Below are 16462 nucleotides of genomic sequence, written 5' to 3'. Positions count from 1 at the left end.
AACATCTTATACAATTTATCTGTTTCACTTTTTTTTCCCTGATGATTTCACTCTTAGAGGACAATGTTTTCTGGACTGTTCGTTTTACAGACTTGCTAAACAGATGCTATCCTGAGACTTCTGTTGACTGTTATTTGGGAATTCCTTTTAGTGCTTTTCTGTTCTGAATTTCCTGTCTCCTGCAGAGATTCTGTGTCTTTTTCCTTACTCCCTTATTTGATGGAACACATCTTTCAAAGCTTCCAGAGAAACGGGTACATGGGATGTAAATTTTTTTCTGTAACTTGCATGTCCCTAATTTTAATGACTTGCATTTCCATAATTTTTCTTTTTACAGCACACATGTAAATTTCTACGTTTACCAAGACCAAACAAGAGACAACAAATCACCACACAAAGGCCTTCCAATGGCACTGGTAGAGGGATGAAATGCCACGTCAACTGACGTGCTTTTTCAAACCAAATAAGCCATATAGGCTGCAGAGTCTACTCCAAGATGACAGAGTGGCTCTGTTTGAAATTTTTAAAAGGAATACTCTAGAAAATAGCACATCCATCTGTACATAAATTAATGCACCTTAAATGCCTGGAGACTTCTAAGGATTTTAGAAGTTTTTTTTGAGTCTTGATTACAATATTAGCTTTAATTTTAACAAAGTTAACCAATAAAAGAAAAATGTCAGTTCAGTTTTAGTCCCAGTCCAAATTATTAAACATTTTGATCTGGAAGACTGCTTTTGATTCAAGTTTGAATTCTGTCACTATTTACTTTGGATAAAAATTTAATTCAGCACATAAAACAGCAGAAGGAATAGCTATAAACAATTTTATACATAGTTAAGAAATACAAGAGAGAAAATGTCTGGAATTTCAGCATCACCTAAATTAAAAGTATTTTCATTTTAAAAAATAAATAAATAAATTCCTGACACAATATCTTACTTTCTTATTAACATTCCTACAAATGGCAAGATTTCTGATTATCTTTACCTAAATTATGAAAAATAGTAAGTTACTTATTAGATAAAGCAAACATTACAGCTTCTAAATAAATTACCTACCTATATTCCACCGCCTATATTTTGCATCGTCAAATTGTTGTCTCAAGACTAGGAAATCTATAACATCAGGCATATCATGGTACCTAAGTACAAACAGAAACAAACTGATTAGGTCATATACTTACAAATATCTAAAAGGCGTTCAAATTTATCTGGATCTTGAAAAATAATCTACAGTACTAAGAAACCATTGCCTCTTTCAACAGTCCTTACTTCATGGTAAATGATCCACCGGTCAGTTTACCAGTATCAGGATCCAGAAAAGCAAGTTTAAGGCAGCAAAGGGTAGGCAATCCCACTTCATACTTTATACCAACTATTTTCATCAGTTCTTGTTCCTGAAAAGATACAGAAAATAAGAAATCATCTTCAAAAAATAAACTGCTAAACATAATAAAAAAAAGTTATCCATCTTAATATTGATCTAGGTGATTACTCTGTATGTATATGTAAAAATCCATTGAGCTGTGTACTTATCGGTGTACTTTATAGTATGCAAGTTATATCTCAATTTAAAAAAGAGAAAACAAAAGGAAGAAAAAAAAGAAAAAGGAAAACTTTATTGAAATAAGAGTTTTCTAACACAGTTCCAAGGACATGGAAATAATTTTAAACTACTGCTGATAAACCTAGAAATACTTCGAAATTTACAAAGATGAAGTTTGCCTTAGATGTTAATATTGTCCAGTTCTCACCATAATTACATTTTATTCCCAACTTATAAACTACTGGAATATATAAATTCAATCTTATGTTTCTTTAGAAATTAAACACCTTCTACTCCCCAGATTGTTTCAATTAGAAAAGGTATCTTCATGATACAGTTTCTTATAGCGAAAATAGCAACCCTCAATACAATTTCCTCTATAATCACATCTTTCCGGACTATTAAATTATAAACACCATACCCGTAGTTCCATTTTATGCCATGGCTGTTTTTTGGGATTGATACTATAAATTTTATTTTTCCGGGCCATTTCAACATATGCTTCATGTCCTTGTCGGAAATAATAAACCTAAAAAGTAAATAAAGTCACAATTTTAAAACTTGAATGTGTTTCCTTTGACACAAGATACACGGTATCAGCTGAAACTGCATAGAGAATTTAATGTCCCTTAAACTAAAAGAAATTCTAATATTTTGATTTTTTTCCCTTCTTTTCCTCAAGCTGTCCTACTGTCACTTAATCATAACCATAGTGTTCTAAATAACATTAAGAGGTTAGGATAAGCAGTTACTTTTCGGCTTTTTGGTTTCACCATTTTATTTTTGGATTCAAAATAAGTTAATTTATGTTGCATAATAAAGTAAGTTGTAACTAGGGGTCATGTTTAGTTGGTTATTCACCTACCTTTATAGCAAGCAGTTTGTACAAATGCAGGAAACTTTAAAATGAAAAATATATTTTCATATATATTTTCACATATATTTTATCATTATAAGGAGAACAAGGCATATATTTATCCTCATTTATGGAGGTCAAATTTAAGTGACTCCTGACTACCACCCTAGAGAACCGGGATGTGAATACAGCAGTCTGACCCCAAGTGTTCTTCCCACGATAAATAGTTGAGCTTGTTAAAAAATGCTGCTGGAATTTCAAAAAAATGCTATTACGTTCTTAGCAATATTTTGGAATACCCATTAGCTTACACACATTCATTCTATTCATTAATATCATTATTGCTCCAGCTGCCTGGAACTTTAGAGTTACTTATTACTCCTGCATTAAAAAGTTTTTGTTTTCCTTTTTTTTTTTTAAAACTGTCAACTGCCACCTGTCACTTTCTACTGTTAGAGTGCTCTGCTAAAGAAGCCTCTATTTGAATTCCTAACTTATTACTATGAATCTACTGAACACCAGATAACCCTGCCTCTTAACATTTATGCATAAAACAAGGAGACATGAACTTCTGAGTGGAAAAGTTTGGTCTAATCTTACATTTTCATTTCAAATTCGCAAGAACATAGTCCAAAATGATGGCCAACCATATTTTCTTAAAAATGAAATGATATTTCGAATATAATAGATTTTTTTAAGATCTAAGAAACATATTATGAATATTATAGTTATTTAAATAAAATACATATATGAAATAAAATTATATAAAAATAAAAGGCTGAATTTTGTATTTCCTTTACCATATAAATATATTTTAATTTAGGAAAAAGAAAACTGGCCATAAAATCCTCTTATTAAAAAATATGTATTAGTTTTTAAAATGTCAACGAAACCTCTGTTCTCTAACAATATTTAATTTGCTATTGCAATTTTTACAGTAGCCTCAAAAAAGATTATCAGTAAAGCCTTCCTCCTAATTTTCCTTTTTCCATATACAGCTACAAATATGTAAAATGAGATACTTTATAAAACTGCTGCAATTTTCTAGAGTTCTGTTTCAAGAGCTATAAAAAGTATTTAAAGTTACTTGAATGAAACAAAGGATATTTTTTAAAAGTTAAAAAATACCTCATCACCCATTTGTGGCACAAATGGACATCTTCGGGGGAGAGTATCTGTAATCCATGTTGAAGGTAACCATTCTTCTAACGTCAAACCGTTTTCCGTTAGTTCTCCCACAGCCAATCTCTAAGTGTAAAACAATGTAAAGTAATATTATCATGAAAGCATTAATCTATCAATCTGCCCTTTAAAATAACTACGAAGGTAGTTTAAAAAATAAAAGGGGGGGGCTTCCCTGGTGGCGCAGTGGTTGAGAGTCTGCCTGCCGATGCAGGGGACACGGGTTCGTGCCCCGGTCCGGGAAGATCCCACATGCAGTGGAGCCACTGGGCCCGTGATCCATGGCCACTGAGCCTGCGCGTCCGGAGCCTGTGCTCCGCAACGGGAGAGGCCACAACAGTGAGAGGCCCGCGTACCGCAAAAAAAAAAAAAAAAGGGGAAGGGATCTTTGTACAAAAAGGTATATTAAGCATTAAAAACCTTACTCTGGGAAGATGGCAGCAGTGGCAGTACAGTCATATTCGATTTCTCCAAATCACTCCATAAAAAAAGAACTAGATAAACCAAAGCTCTACAGACAATATTCAAAACAAAACTAGGTGACAAGATATTCCCCAAAACACCAAAGTATAAGCTCTGTCTCCTTTCTTTCCTCTCAAAATTCTATCAGTTTCATAAACACTCCATGTAACAGACCGAAGCATATTCGAGATTTTATTTAAAAAAATCCTAGTCATAAGCGTGTTAGTAAGAACTAAGTAAGATATTCTCATATGGAGTGAGCAGTGCCAAAATACAGAAGGCTAACTGTTTCCATGGGCTGGGCATTATACTTCCACATAGCCCAAGAACATTCCTTTACTCCTTTTAAAGTAGCCATTTCACACACAAGCTTCTAAAAAAAATTTTTTTTTCAGATTTTTTTTTTTTTTTCAAACAGAATGCTGTCAAGCCAGGTCTCTTACTTTTGTGAATAGGCCTTTGAGAAAAAGTTAAAATTTTCTGGTCACCTACAGGTGGCCATCATAGTCTGGATATTGTTACCTTAGACTCTGGAAAAATGGACTTTCTAAGAGCTGAAACCAAATGTATGTAAGTAGAGACAGAAACTTCATGCAGCTGATTAAAAATGTTTTGGTTCAGTGTTTGTAAACTAAGATTTCTAAATTTTATTCTCTTGCGTTTGTTAAAAAAAAAGAGAAGTTGGTTATAAGGTAGTTATCACTGTGAGTTAATGAAAGTTCATGAAAAGAAAAAAGGTCACAATGGGTGTCGAGAACACCATCTGCAGCAGGTATGCTATGGTTGCTACTTAATACTCATTTTCCTATTAACTCTTCTTCCTATTAACCACCTTTGTTTTTCTCAGTTAAGCACATCAGGAGAACTCTCCCTGGAGAGTAAGGGAGGAGTAAAAGACTTTGGCATTTACTATTCGTGAGATGGATCCACTGGAGAATTTTAGGCAGAAGAGTGATAGGATCTGACATATTTTAAAAGGATCACTCTGGATGCATCAGAGCAGGCATCTGCAAATTATGGTTCATGGTCCAAGTCCAGCCCACTATCTTCTTTTATAAATCAAATTTTATTGGAACAAAGCCATACCCATTCGTTTATGTATTGTCTAGGGCTGCTTTTAGGCTACAATGGTGGAGTAGCTGGCCCTCTACAGAAAAAGTTTGTTGATCCCTGCTTTAGAAAACAGAGCCTAGGGGGATGAGGGTAGAAGCAGGAAGTGAGATGGAAGGGTACTGCAGTAATACAAGTGAGAGTTCACAGTAGCTGACACTAGCATGATAGCAAAAGTGGTGAAAACAGTCAAGTGCTGAATGTATTTAGAAGACAGAGCCATGATAATAATTCCCTGATGGACTGAATGTGGAATGAGAGAAAAAGAATTACAGGGTTTTGGTGTAAACAACTGGAGTTGTCACTGCTGAGATGAGGAAGGCTGAAGTGCAGCACGTTAGAGGGGAAAGCTTAGAAAATAAATTTTGCTCTGTGTTAGACTTAAGATGTTAAGCCACATGACATGTGAACAGTTATTTTATCTACACGTAGTTACTGAGTAGCCACTACTGTTATGCACTGAGCACATCACAGAGTAAGATCCACAGATCGTATCAGTCTTACATATGATGAGGTGTTCAGTTAAAGTGTTTGAAAAAAGGTTTCCTTTGACTTAGTAAAAAGGAAAAAAGGTAGGAAAAGTCTAAAAATTACTTATTCCAGCCTCAATATGAACTATTAATACACTAAGGCAAGCATTTCTTCCCAGAATGTCGATTAGGATAGCTAACAACTCTTACCTGAAGCCAGGTAAGTTGGATATTAAATAGAAGTAATCATATTTATAACTGTAAGACTATGGCATAGACAAGAATCATTATGATAAACATTATGACAATTCCTCAACAATTCTTGGGGAACCTAGAAGTTTTGGTTATAGTAGATTTCTGTCAGTTAGTACTTACAACCACTTAGGGGATAAAATGCATTGACATGTCTCTAAATTTCCAGCCTCATGAATTGCGATTTCTTTAATTTTGGAGATACAGGTAACTGATTTATTTCCTTTCTATCCATGGATATTCTTCTAGGCCCACCGAAAATCTTATTTCTTCTGGAAAGCTTATGTGAAACTCTAAGATAAAATGGCCCCATTTGGTTTCTGAGTTATTATCCATAAAATTACTTTGCCAATCAAACATATTTTATCATGGGATATTTATTCTATTTTTTGGGAGGGGCGAGATTCAAACAACTTGCTAGTCACACATTGTTTCTGGAGCAAGTACTACATCTTACACTTCTTTTTATCCACTGTATTGCTTTATAAACTGCAGGCACTAGATAAAAATTCATCGCTCTGATTTCCAGAGCTCCTAACAGAATAAGGGATATATGTCAGATAATATCTGAGATAACTTTACTGTATCTCTCGAGAATTCTATTTTTTAATAAGCATTTTCTGTATTTGCCTAACTGGGTTTTTTTTTTCTTTTTTTTTTGCTTAATTCGAACAATCATATGGAAAATATTTTCATTTTTTTCATAGACGCAGTATCAACTAATTAATGATGTCTCAGTTACTTTTCAGCTCTACAACTCTATGCATAAGAAGGGAAATATTGTGTTTACTTGAGATAAGATGACTAAGGAATAAGAACAGTTCTATCTACTGTTAGATTCACCGATAGGCTAATAACAAACCATGTGAACAAAAACCAAATTACAGGGAGTAGCCTGTAACATCCTAACCTTATGCTATTTAAAATCTGTCCCACATAAATTTAGTGGCAGACAGACCCTGGGGTAATACTTTAAGCAAAACAGTGAAATGAAAATATGCCGAACAGTAACAGTGGATCCAAATGTAGCATGTGTGAAAGAGCCTGAGGTATTAGCTTATGGATAAACATCAAATAAAAGGGGACCAGGTGAAGTAAACTGCACTCCTGGGACAAAAGAATTATGTGAGGTAACACTGCAAACCTCAAAAGTTCATCAAAACTGTCTTGAGATGAAAAAAAAGTTTACCTCATTAGCCAGATACATGGCTAAATCGGTTTTATCTGTCTACTATGTAAAATAATGGGTCAGCCTACATTTATCATCACTGACAAGGAAGAAGAGAAATATTGTGGCTAATGTGTGGTATTCTCTTTGGTAAATATCCCCTAGACAAAGGCAAAGGAGGTGACAAAAAGGATAGTAGGCTGAGGAATGCAGATTAAAGTAATCCATAATTATAAAGCTGAAACAAGCAAGCGCTCAATGGATGCAGAAAAAATAAACACTTAAGACAGAAGTAGTCCTAAAATTTTTCAAAGCTCTCTAAAGATAGAGACCCTACCATCTCCCTAGTATTTAATTCTACAGATAACAACTTCTATTTGATTCCAAAAATGGCAGAGGTTTTAAAAAAATCTTCCATTTGTTTAACCAAATGTGCCTCGAACTTATAATCTTCTGGGGAATACAAAACGTGTCCCTTGCATTTCATTTACTTTAGAGCAAAATTTAAACAGTTCTTGTTTTTAAAGAATTCCGACTCCGTAACAGCTAACAGATCTTATTCACATAACATTCATCTCTTGCTTTCTCTGATCTGTCTCAAAGTATCCACAGACTAAAGACGGAGTAATCAAACCAGTACTACCGACCTAAGGACTAGTGATGGCTCACATGCTTTGTAAATTAATGAAGGCTTGTTACCACAACAGTATTTTCAGCAGTAACAGTAAGGATGGTTGAAAAGTAAAGGCAATTAAAAGACTAATAAACTGTGTGTTTTGTAGCATTATTTTTTTTACATAAATAAACAAATCCCACTGGAGTCTCAAGAAAAATATCTGCTCATGTTATACGATTAAATGCTCAATATTTACAATATGGTAATTCTACAAGTAAATAGTCTCACATGCTAAACATTTAAAAACTTGAGGAAACTAAAGAGATCTTAACATATTTTATTTTACTACTGCGTACTTCTGAGTTTTTTCTATTACTTGCTGGTACACATGAAAAATGTTTATGTTCATCAGCTGCACTTTTAAAATGCATGCTTTGTTTTTATAGAAAACATATATATATATAGATCAACCTTTTGTTTTCTTTCTTTGGGCTTCTTTTTCTTTGGTGATACTGGTCCATCTTTTTCTTCATTTACTTTCTTTCTTTCCTTTTTAATCTGTTTTTGCTTCTGTTTTTCAGATTCTTCTTCTTCATCTGAACTGCTTTCTGCTTTCTTGGTTTTATGCTTAGGAATTTTCTTTGGTGGCTGCAGATTAATTCCTGCATCTGCTGTCCAGTCAGAATAATCACTGGAGTAGTCACTAGAAGGAAAGAAGAGATTTAAAAAATACAGATAAGATACACTTTAAGACTTTGTTGTACGAAAATGTAAAGAAAGATCATCATAAAAAGTAATGACAGAACAGTACATATTAAATGAACTAAAAATATTTCCTAACTTTCAACTCATCTTCTAAATAGTTTCTTAAAAGTCTGTAGGCTTAATTTACTTAAGTACCTCCAAAAATTTTTAAGATAAATAAGGTTGTAGTCCTAGTTAAACAATGAATTTAAGTACCTTCTATGATTTTAGCAAACATACAGATTTCTGAGTGCTGCATGTGTTCAAAATATTGTGGAGTATAAAAAAATGAGGAGCACAGCGTCACTTTGCTCAGTTCTAGCAACAACAGAAAGATAGCCCGAGATAGCACAGGAGGTACTGTCACTGAGGAAGAAGCATAGGGATTCCTTTTTGAGGGGAGGTGGGCCCCTTGACACGGGAACGCCCATGGTAGAGCCCTGGTGCCTTCATGGTAGCTAGATACTGAATCGGCAGGGCCAGAAGTCCTCCTACCCAGCGGGAAGAGTGTGCCTGCCAACTTTGCACGGCATCTCCAGTGTACACCCTAGGTGTATCTTATGCTTCAAAGCAAAGTAAGGTTCAGAAAAATACAGGCCTGATATTTTACAGGCCTAATATTTTATGTATCACTACCAATCGTGTTTGCCATTGGCTGTATCTCACTGGAAACTCAAGCTTTCTTTTCAGTTTACCTTCAACAGACCTAAGTTTTACTAAACTGATGCTGCAAAATAAAGAATCCATTTATGTTATCTTCTGTTTTAATTTTAGCACAGGAGAATATTTCATTACTTGATTTTATAGCTTTATAAATATAATTACCTTAATGGAATCTAAATTATCCTGTGTTAAAATCAATAATCAGGTTGTCCAGATTTACTGATGTATATCCTCACTCCTCTAAACACATTGCTGATAACACTGAAGGCATATTTTTCTGCAGGTTTCTTCTACTACCTTGTCCCTCTGGTCCGAGTGTCCTTTATAGGCAATTTACCCATTATCTCCCTAAGAATAATCATCACAGATACGAATCAAATACTTAAGGTGTTTTCTAGTATGATTTCATGACTTCCTTTTAAAGCTTAAAATGATTTTGAAGAACTTAAATAAAAAATATTTTCTGACACTACTCTGGATATGTGGGAACACATCTTCAGGGCAAATAGCCACCTAGGCTATCCTCAACTTCGGAGCATTTATTTACTCTAACCCCAGCCATGGTCACTGTAAATGGCACTCGCCAAATACTCACTGTTGTTACTCTCTGGAGCGCTCAGCTCTTACAGAACATCTGCTGCCACCAGCATGGACTACAAACCCCAGAGGTCTATGGACTTTACAACCATTTCCCCAACTGCTGAAGCCAACATGGCTTTTTCAAAACAAGAACCTCTATGTTGTTTCATGGTTTGAGATACAGGCATACCTTGTTTTTACTGTGCTTCATAGACACTGTGTTTTTTTACAAATTGAAGGTTTGTGGCAACTCTGCACTGAACAAGTCTATCGGTGCCACTTTCCCAATAGTATTATTTTCAGATTCATGCTGTTTTAAAGTTTAATTATTTTTTTTAGACGTAATGCCACTGCACACCTAACAGACTACAGTATAGAGTAAACATAACTTTTATATGCACTGGGAAAACAAAAATTCGTGTGACTTGCTTTACTGCAATATTCTCTTCATTGTGGTGGTCTGGAGTCAAACCTGAGATATCACCAATATATGCCTATACTCTATTTCCACTGCTGAGCCAAAAGAAAGTGAGTTTTTCTTCTACTGTCTTGTTTCAAATACAGAAAACCACCAGACATAACAATGAACACTTGCATATCATTACTGGGAGCAACTACTGTGGAAATAGGAAAGTCCATGACAAAAAGAGGTGAAGAATTCTTAAATACAGCCTCTTGGTTTCTTTGGCAATTTTAAGAGCTAGTGCTGCCAGGGAATAAGTATCAGGGGCTAAACATAACTACCATTCCCAAAGGCTCTACTTCTTGCTACTGAGACCTCACAAGGTCAGCCAAGGCCATTAAGCCCTGTAACAATGTGAATCACCAGTAAGTAGAAGGAGCTGAAGGAATCCTCGCTTACGTGATCAAATGGGGTGGGAACAACAGGAAAAAGGGAAAGTTTATTCTCATTGCTGGAAGAAAATATTATTAGCATTCAACAAATTCCATTAAAAAAGACAGTTACTTCTACAAAATCGCATTACTTTCATAATTTAATGCATAAATACTTCTCAAAGCCAGTAATGAAGCTAGCTTGTGGTTCACTATTACAAATATAACAGCATTCAGAAGATAAAATATCAACTAAGAAAAAGTTAAAAGCATCGTTTTGTAGATCCAGTTACAATATCCAAAAATTTTTTTCTACTAGAGAAAACATGTCAAAGGAAATCTAAATTTTGGACAACTACAAAAAAACTCTGAAGAAAGATCAATTTTAAACCCAAAGGGACTCTGAAATATGTTTCTGATAGAAAAGAATTTAACATTAAGAATCAAGGCAGCTTTCTAAAGAATTTACATTACATTTGGAAGAATAAAAATTCATTAAATTACCTAGAACTGCCATCACTATGCCATGCTCTCTCTTCCTCTTCAGACGTTCCACCACTGACAGCAACAACTTCACCTTCCTAAGAGATAGTTAATACATATTTTATTGTATAGCTTTACAGAATAACATTCTATGATTACAGAAAATATCAGTGATATCTAATAGTATGAATCATATTAGGATATGTATATTAAAACCTGATTTAAGTTAGTTGTAAAACACAGGTCTCATATTTTTATACAAAAATTATTGAATGTATCCAAATATTTAGTGTATCCAAAGACAAAATACTTATTAATACTGGATTCAGAGCGATCTCTTGGGTGGATTAACATTTTTTTAAAAAGCCTCATAACACATCTTCTAGACTGGGTGATACCAAATTAATATTTGATATCAACTTTACTTCTTGGGACTTTTTTTAAATTTAAGTTTTCTTTTTCTATAGATGCATTGAGAAACTTAAATTTAGGAACTTTTATGTTTTTATTATTATTATTATTATTAAAATAGCTTTATCATATAAAAAGAGGATATTCCAACTCAGGTATTATTTTATACAAATGGAGAGGATTAAAAACTACCCAAACACTCTGATTTCTCTTTAGTAAATATTCACTGGTTAACACAGGATACTACTACCTGTGAAGCCATTTTCTTTATAATAATTGTTTTTTTTTTTTTTTTTTTGGTCACAAAATCTTGCTCCAATAAAAATACCAGCTCACATTAATTAAGCTTTCAGTATACATCAGAAACTGTTCTAAGCACTTTGTATATATCATCCCATTTGATCTAGACAAACAGTGCTGGTGATAAGAATCAGTCATGTAAATAAAAGAAACTAAAGCTTAAACAGGCTAAGAAATTTACCCAAGGCAGAACAATTAATAAGCAGCAAAGCCTATTCTGAATTCCTGTCATTTTACTTCAAAGCTTAGACAGTGTCATTAACTGCTGGGCACATCCAGATCATTTTTCACAGGATAATGAAATGTATTTTTTTTTCTAATTAAATGTTGTATCTTGGGGAGAAAATTTTTCCTGTTTTGATGGCTTAAAAATGAAGAATAGGGCTTCCCTGGTGGCGCAGTGGTTGAGAGTCCGCCTGCCGATGCAGGGGACACGGGTTCGTGCCCCGGTCTGGGAAGATCCCACATGCTGCGGAGCAGCTGGGCCCGTGAGCCATGGCCGCTGAGCCTGTGCGTCCAGAGCCTGTGCTCCGCAATGGGAGAGGCCACAACAGTGAGAGGCCCGCGTAAAGCAAAAAAAAAAAAAAAAAAAAAAAAAAAAATGAAGAATGTATTACATAACTATTCCACAGGGCTTTGAAAACTAGGCAAATATGAAAAGATCAAAATCCAGAGTAAATTTTATTTAGCAAATTTAACCTTTGCTCAATATAACTGAAAAAAAATCTAAACAAGTGATCTGATTATTCCCACTCTTAGTATATTACTTCTTTAAAGGGGGAGAACAGAAACATAATTCTACATTCTAAATACAAAGTAAAAAGGTACTATATGGAAGTACAAATTATTTGAACCAAAAACCCAAGATTCTTTTTTTTTTTTTTTTTGCGGTACGTGGGCCTCTCACTGTTGTGGCCTCTCCTGTTGCCGAGCACAGGCTCCGGATGCACAGGCTCAGCGGCCATGGCTCACGGGCCAAGCCGCTCCGTGGCATGTGGGATCTTCCCAGACTGGGGCACGAACCCGTGTCCCCTGTATCGGCAGGCAGACTCTCAACCACTGCGCCACCAGGGAAGCCCGGATTCTTTCATTTTTAACTAATATATTGTGCCAAAGGTGATATTCTTTTCTTATTATTCTCCTCTACAAATTTAAGGCATAAACAAATTAGTTTTGAAGACAAATCAAAGAATTCCTGGTAGAATTTTCTTACGTAACAGACGTACCTGGAAATACATTTTGAGCTGAATTAATATTTTTTAAATTTTATAGAAACTTAATATTTAAGAGTAATACTATAAATCTTTCAAAAATAAATATTTTATAATGCAAATAAATCGCACATATATTTTACATTCTGTGGCATATCTAAATTGTTAATGTGTCAAGTTTATATAATGAGTATATTTTATCTTTTTTGCCAGATTGAACGTATCATTTTGTTCTGGCCATACAAGGACCTGAAAACACTGGAGACTAACTTTTAAATTATGGTTAGAATACTCTCGGTTTGTGCTAATATTGCCCTGTCCATAGAGAATATATGTGGAGAATCCCCACACGTCTAACACTGCAGAACGTAACATGACTTCAAAAATGTGTAGCTGTCAACATCTCAGATCACAGAGTCTCTGACTTAACTGTGAGTGAAGGGGTAATAGGGAGAGTGGGACAGGGGAAGGAAGACCATTGTAATTGCTAAATAAGACTGATTTGTGACTGCAAATGGATTCCCTTTGCTGAAAGAATACATAATTTAGTAGGGACAATGATATTTATGGAAATAATTATACATAAGGAATATTTTTAAAATTTACATTGAGAAAGCTATAAATTGGTACAGAGATTACAAACTAACCAAAATTGTCAAATGTCTATTGATCAGTTATAGTTACAGACTAGAGCTTCATGGTACCATTTCAAAAACTTGGCTTTGGAGTGAAAGGAATGTGGGTTTAATCCCTGATCTACCATTTAATAGTTAGGTAAATGTGTAATCTAAACATCTTTGAACTTCAGAGCCCTCAAAATGGGAATAATTAATTCACATGCATTTGTTTTGTGGACTTGAGGTTATGAACATCTGTTCCATGCCCAGAATACACACTACGGTCCTTCAACTATCACTATCATTTTAAGACCTAGACAAACCATGTTTGAGCTACATCTATAAATATAACAATGAATGCAAATAATAAAAGTTACATTAAAAAAAACAAGCAAAAATGGAAACAGAAATCTATGAATGTGCTGAGCTCTCACATCTGAAGAACTAGTGCTATTTTCTATCTCTTCTGAAGGTCTGGGAGTCTCTTCCAATGCAGATCTCGTACGATAATTGTGTTGGTTTGCTTGCTGCTTTTTGGATTCTCCAAGATCCAGAAAATGTTCATGAGTATGATTCTGGAAAAAAGTAAATTAAATTTATTTAGAGTATGCTTAAAGAACGCCTTTTACTTTAAAAGTTGTATTTTTTTTTTTTTTTTTTTTTTTTGCAGTACGCGGGCCTCACTGTTGTGGCCTCTCCCGTTGCGGAGCACAGGCTCCGGATGTACAGGCTCACGGGCCCAGCCGCTCTGCGGCATGTGGGATCTTCCCGGACCGGGGCACGAACCCGCGTCCCCTGCATCAGCAGGCGGACTCTCAACCACTGCGCCACCAGGGAAGCCCTAAAAGTTGTATTTTTTAATGATAAAAAACCCATTCATATTTAAGATATCCCATAAGTAGACTATAGTACCAGCTCAAATATCTTAACATTAAGCTAAAACACAGGTTTATGATATGTTGAAATTCACTTGCTGATTGATAGGTTATAAAAACTTTTTTTTCTGATGAGGATTCATAATAACAGACTAAGCCTACCACTGAACTCTCCTGTACCTACGCCAAACCTATAGAACAGATATAAGAAAGAGGACCACAGACTGTGAGGCATATATAATAAGGCAGAGGCAAACTAGAAAACAAAATGGTGATCACAAAGCTAACCAATCACTATGAGACTTGGATACCAGGTGACTAGCTCTCTCTTCTGCTGCAGGCAAATGTGAGAAAAAAGTCTTCTGCAGCAGATGAGAAAACAACTAAGACTGATCAAAATAACTGATAGTCCAACATGGTTACAGAGATGGAAAAAACTCAACAAACAGAAGAATTTACACCTGAAAAAAAAAAACCAACTTGTGAATATAAAAAAAAAAGAAGGAAAATACTAAAAATTGCCTTTGAAAAAAGAGACTGACATCAGACTTATACATACAACATATCATGCAATAAATCATACAATAAGAAAAAGGAGCACTATCTTTAAAGTGTGGACAGAAAATAAGTTTGAACCTATTAGTTATATCCTCAGTCCTTTGAACCTATAGTTATATCCTCACTTTCTTTTTTTTTCTCTTCTCATTAACTTTGTTTTAATGGATCTCAAAATTCTGTGACAGATTTCTGGTCAAGTTGTTTCCATTAAAAAGTACTGATTTAAAAACTAGTAAGTTAAAACTGCCACATACAGAAAAACAAACGGTCCACAAAATATTCTGTTTCTTCAAGGTTTTATGATGCATTGTTATCAGTCTTTTACTATTAAGCTTAAATGGCTGATCAAGACAAACAGTCCTGAGACAGTTCTTCCACCACTGGTTAAGACTGGGGTGCCCAGTACTGGCGATACTATTCATTTAGCCTTCTGAACTTTCTGGGCAGATGTGGTGACCTTGCCAGCTCCAGCTGCCTTCTTGTCCACTGATCTGGTGACACCGAGTCAAGATCCCAACTCTAATTTAAGGAAAGGAATACCTAATTCTGAATTTCCATTTGCATCAGAGAAACATCTGTCCCCATCATATGCATAAAATTGGATCATATCACAGTACTCGGCAAGGCACTGGGTTTTTTCAAGTAAGCAAGATGTGGGACAATAACTATACGGCAGAAAAGATAGAGGAGTTATTGTGAAATACTTGGAGAGCCCAAGTTTCCCCATATTCTATGAGATGTGAACTTGGTATCCAGGGATAATGCAGAGAATGATTGATGGAGAGAATCTTTTCAATGACTCCAAAGATCTTTTTGTTTTCTTGGCAAGAGGGAAGTGAGGACCCTTAGGATCACTGCAGCCAGGAAGGAGGACGTTCTCTCCTGGTTATCTCATCTCATGTCACAAACAGCAAAGCGACAGTCAGAGGAGCTCTCAATACACAAGGGGGCTTGCCAGGAACCTATCAACAGTGGCAGGCAGCACCACCACCTTTCAAGAATTTGAGGCCATCTTCCAGAAGCCCCTTCCCAGAACAGTGACCAATCTTCTCCTTCAGGTCAGCAACCTTGCAAGCTGTGTGAGCTGAGCTGTGGTACAATCCAGAACGGGTGCATAGCCAGCACTGACTTAGCTTGGATGGCTCAGGATAATCATTTGAGCTGTGAAGCCGGCTGCTTCCATCATTCATGGGTTATTTTTGCTGTCAGGAACCACAAAGCTACTATGGCTAGCAGCTCTGACAGACACGTTCTTGACACTGAGGTCTACATTGCCTCAGAAGAGCTTCACCCAAGGCTTCACGTGCACTTCAACAGACTGTTTTTTTTTTTTAAACTTCAGTTGTAATGATGACTGGAGCAAAGGTGATCACATGCCAGATTTGAGAACCCCAGTCTGCACTGGCCCACAGGGACAGTACCAATACTACCTGGAGGGGCAGGCACCAAGGGCTTGTCCATTAGACAAGTCGGTGGCAGGATACCATTCAGAGCTTTAAGCCGCATGGTTCCACTGGCACTGC

General features: G+C 35.5%; 1 protein-coding gene across 3 annotated transcripts in view; it reads right to left on the bottom strand.

Annotated features, from left to right (window-relative positions):
- The window catches only part of PHIP (PHIP subunit of CUL4-Ring ligase complex), a 127136-nt gene that overhangs the window by 29650 nt on the left and 81024 nt on the right, over nt 1-16462 (bottom strand). For all 3 annotated transcript variants that reach the window (XM_081251351.1, XM_081251349.1, XM_081251350.1), the window contains exons 21-27: nt 13941-14081; nt 10989-11065; nt 8136-8367; nt 3533-3652; nt 1970-2077; nt 1275-1399; nt 1062-1144 (exon numbers count right to left, since the gene is read on the bottom strand). In XM_081251351.1, the coding sequence (XP_081107477.1) occupies nt 1062-1144; nt 1275-1399; nt 1970-2077; nt 3533-3652; nt 8136-8367; nt 10989-11065; nt 13941-14081 (886 nt within the window). The remainder of the gene's footprint in view (nt 1-1061; nt 1145-1274; nt 1400-1969; nt 2078-3532; nt 3653-8135; nt 8368-10988; nt 11066-13940; nt 14082-16462) is intronic.

The sequence above is a fragment of the Mesoplodon bidens genome (assembly GCF_964165515.1).
Source record: "Mesoplodon bidens genome assembly, chromosome: 12".
NCBI lineage: Eukaryota > Metazoa > Chordata > Mammalia > Artiodactyla > Ziphiidae > Mesoplodon > Mesoplodon bidens.
This window is presented reverse-complemented; position numbering and strand designations above follow the sequence as displayed.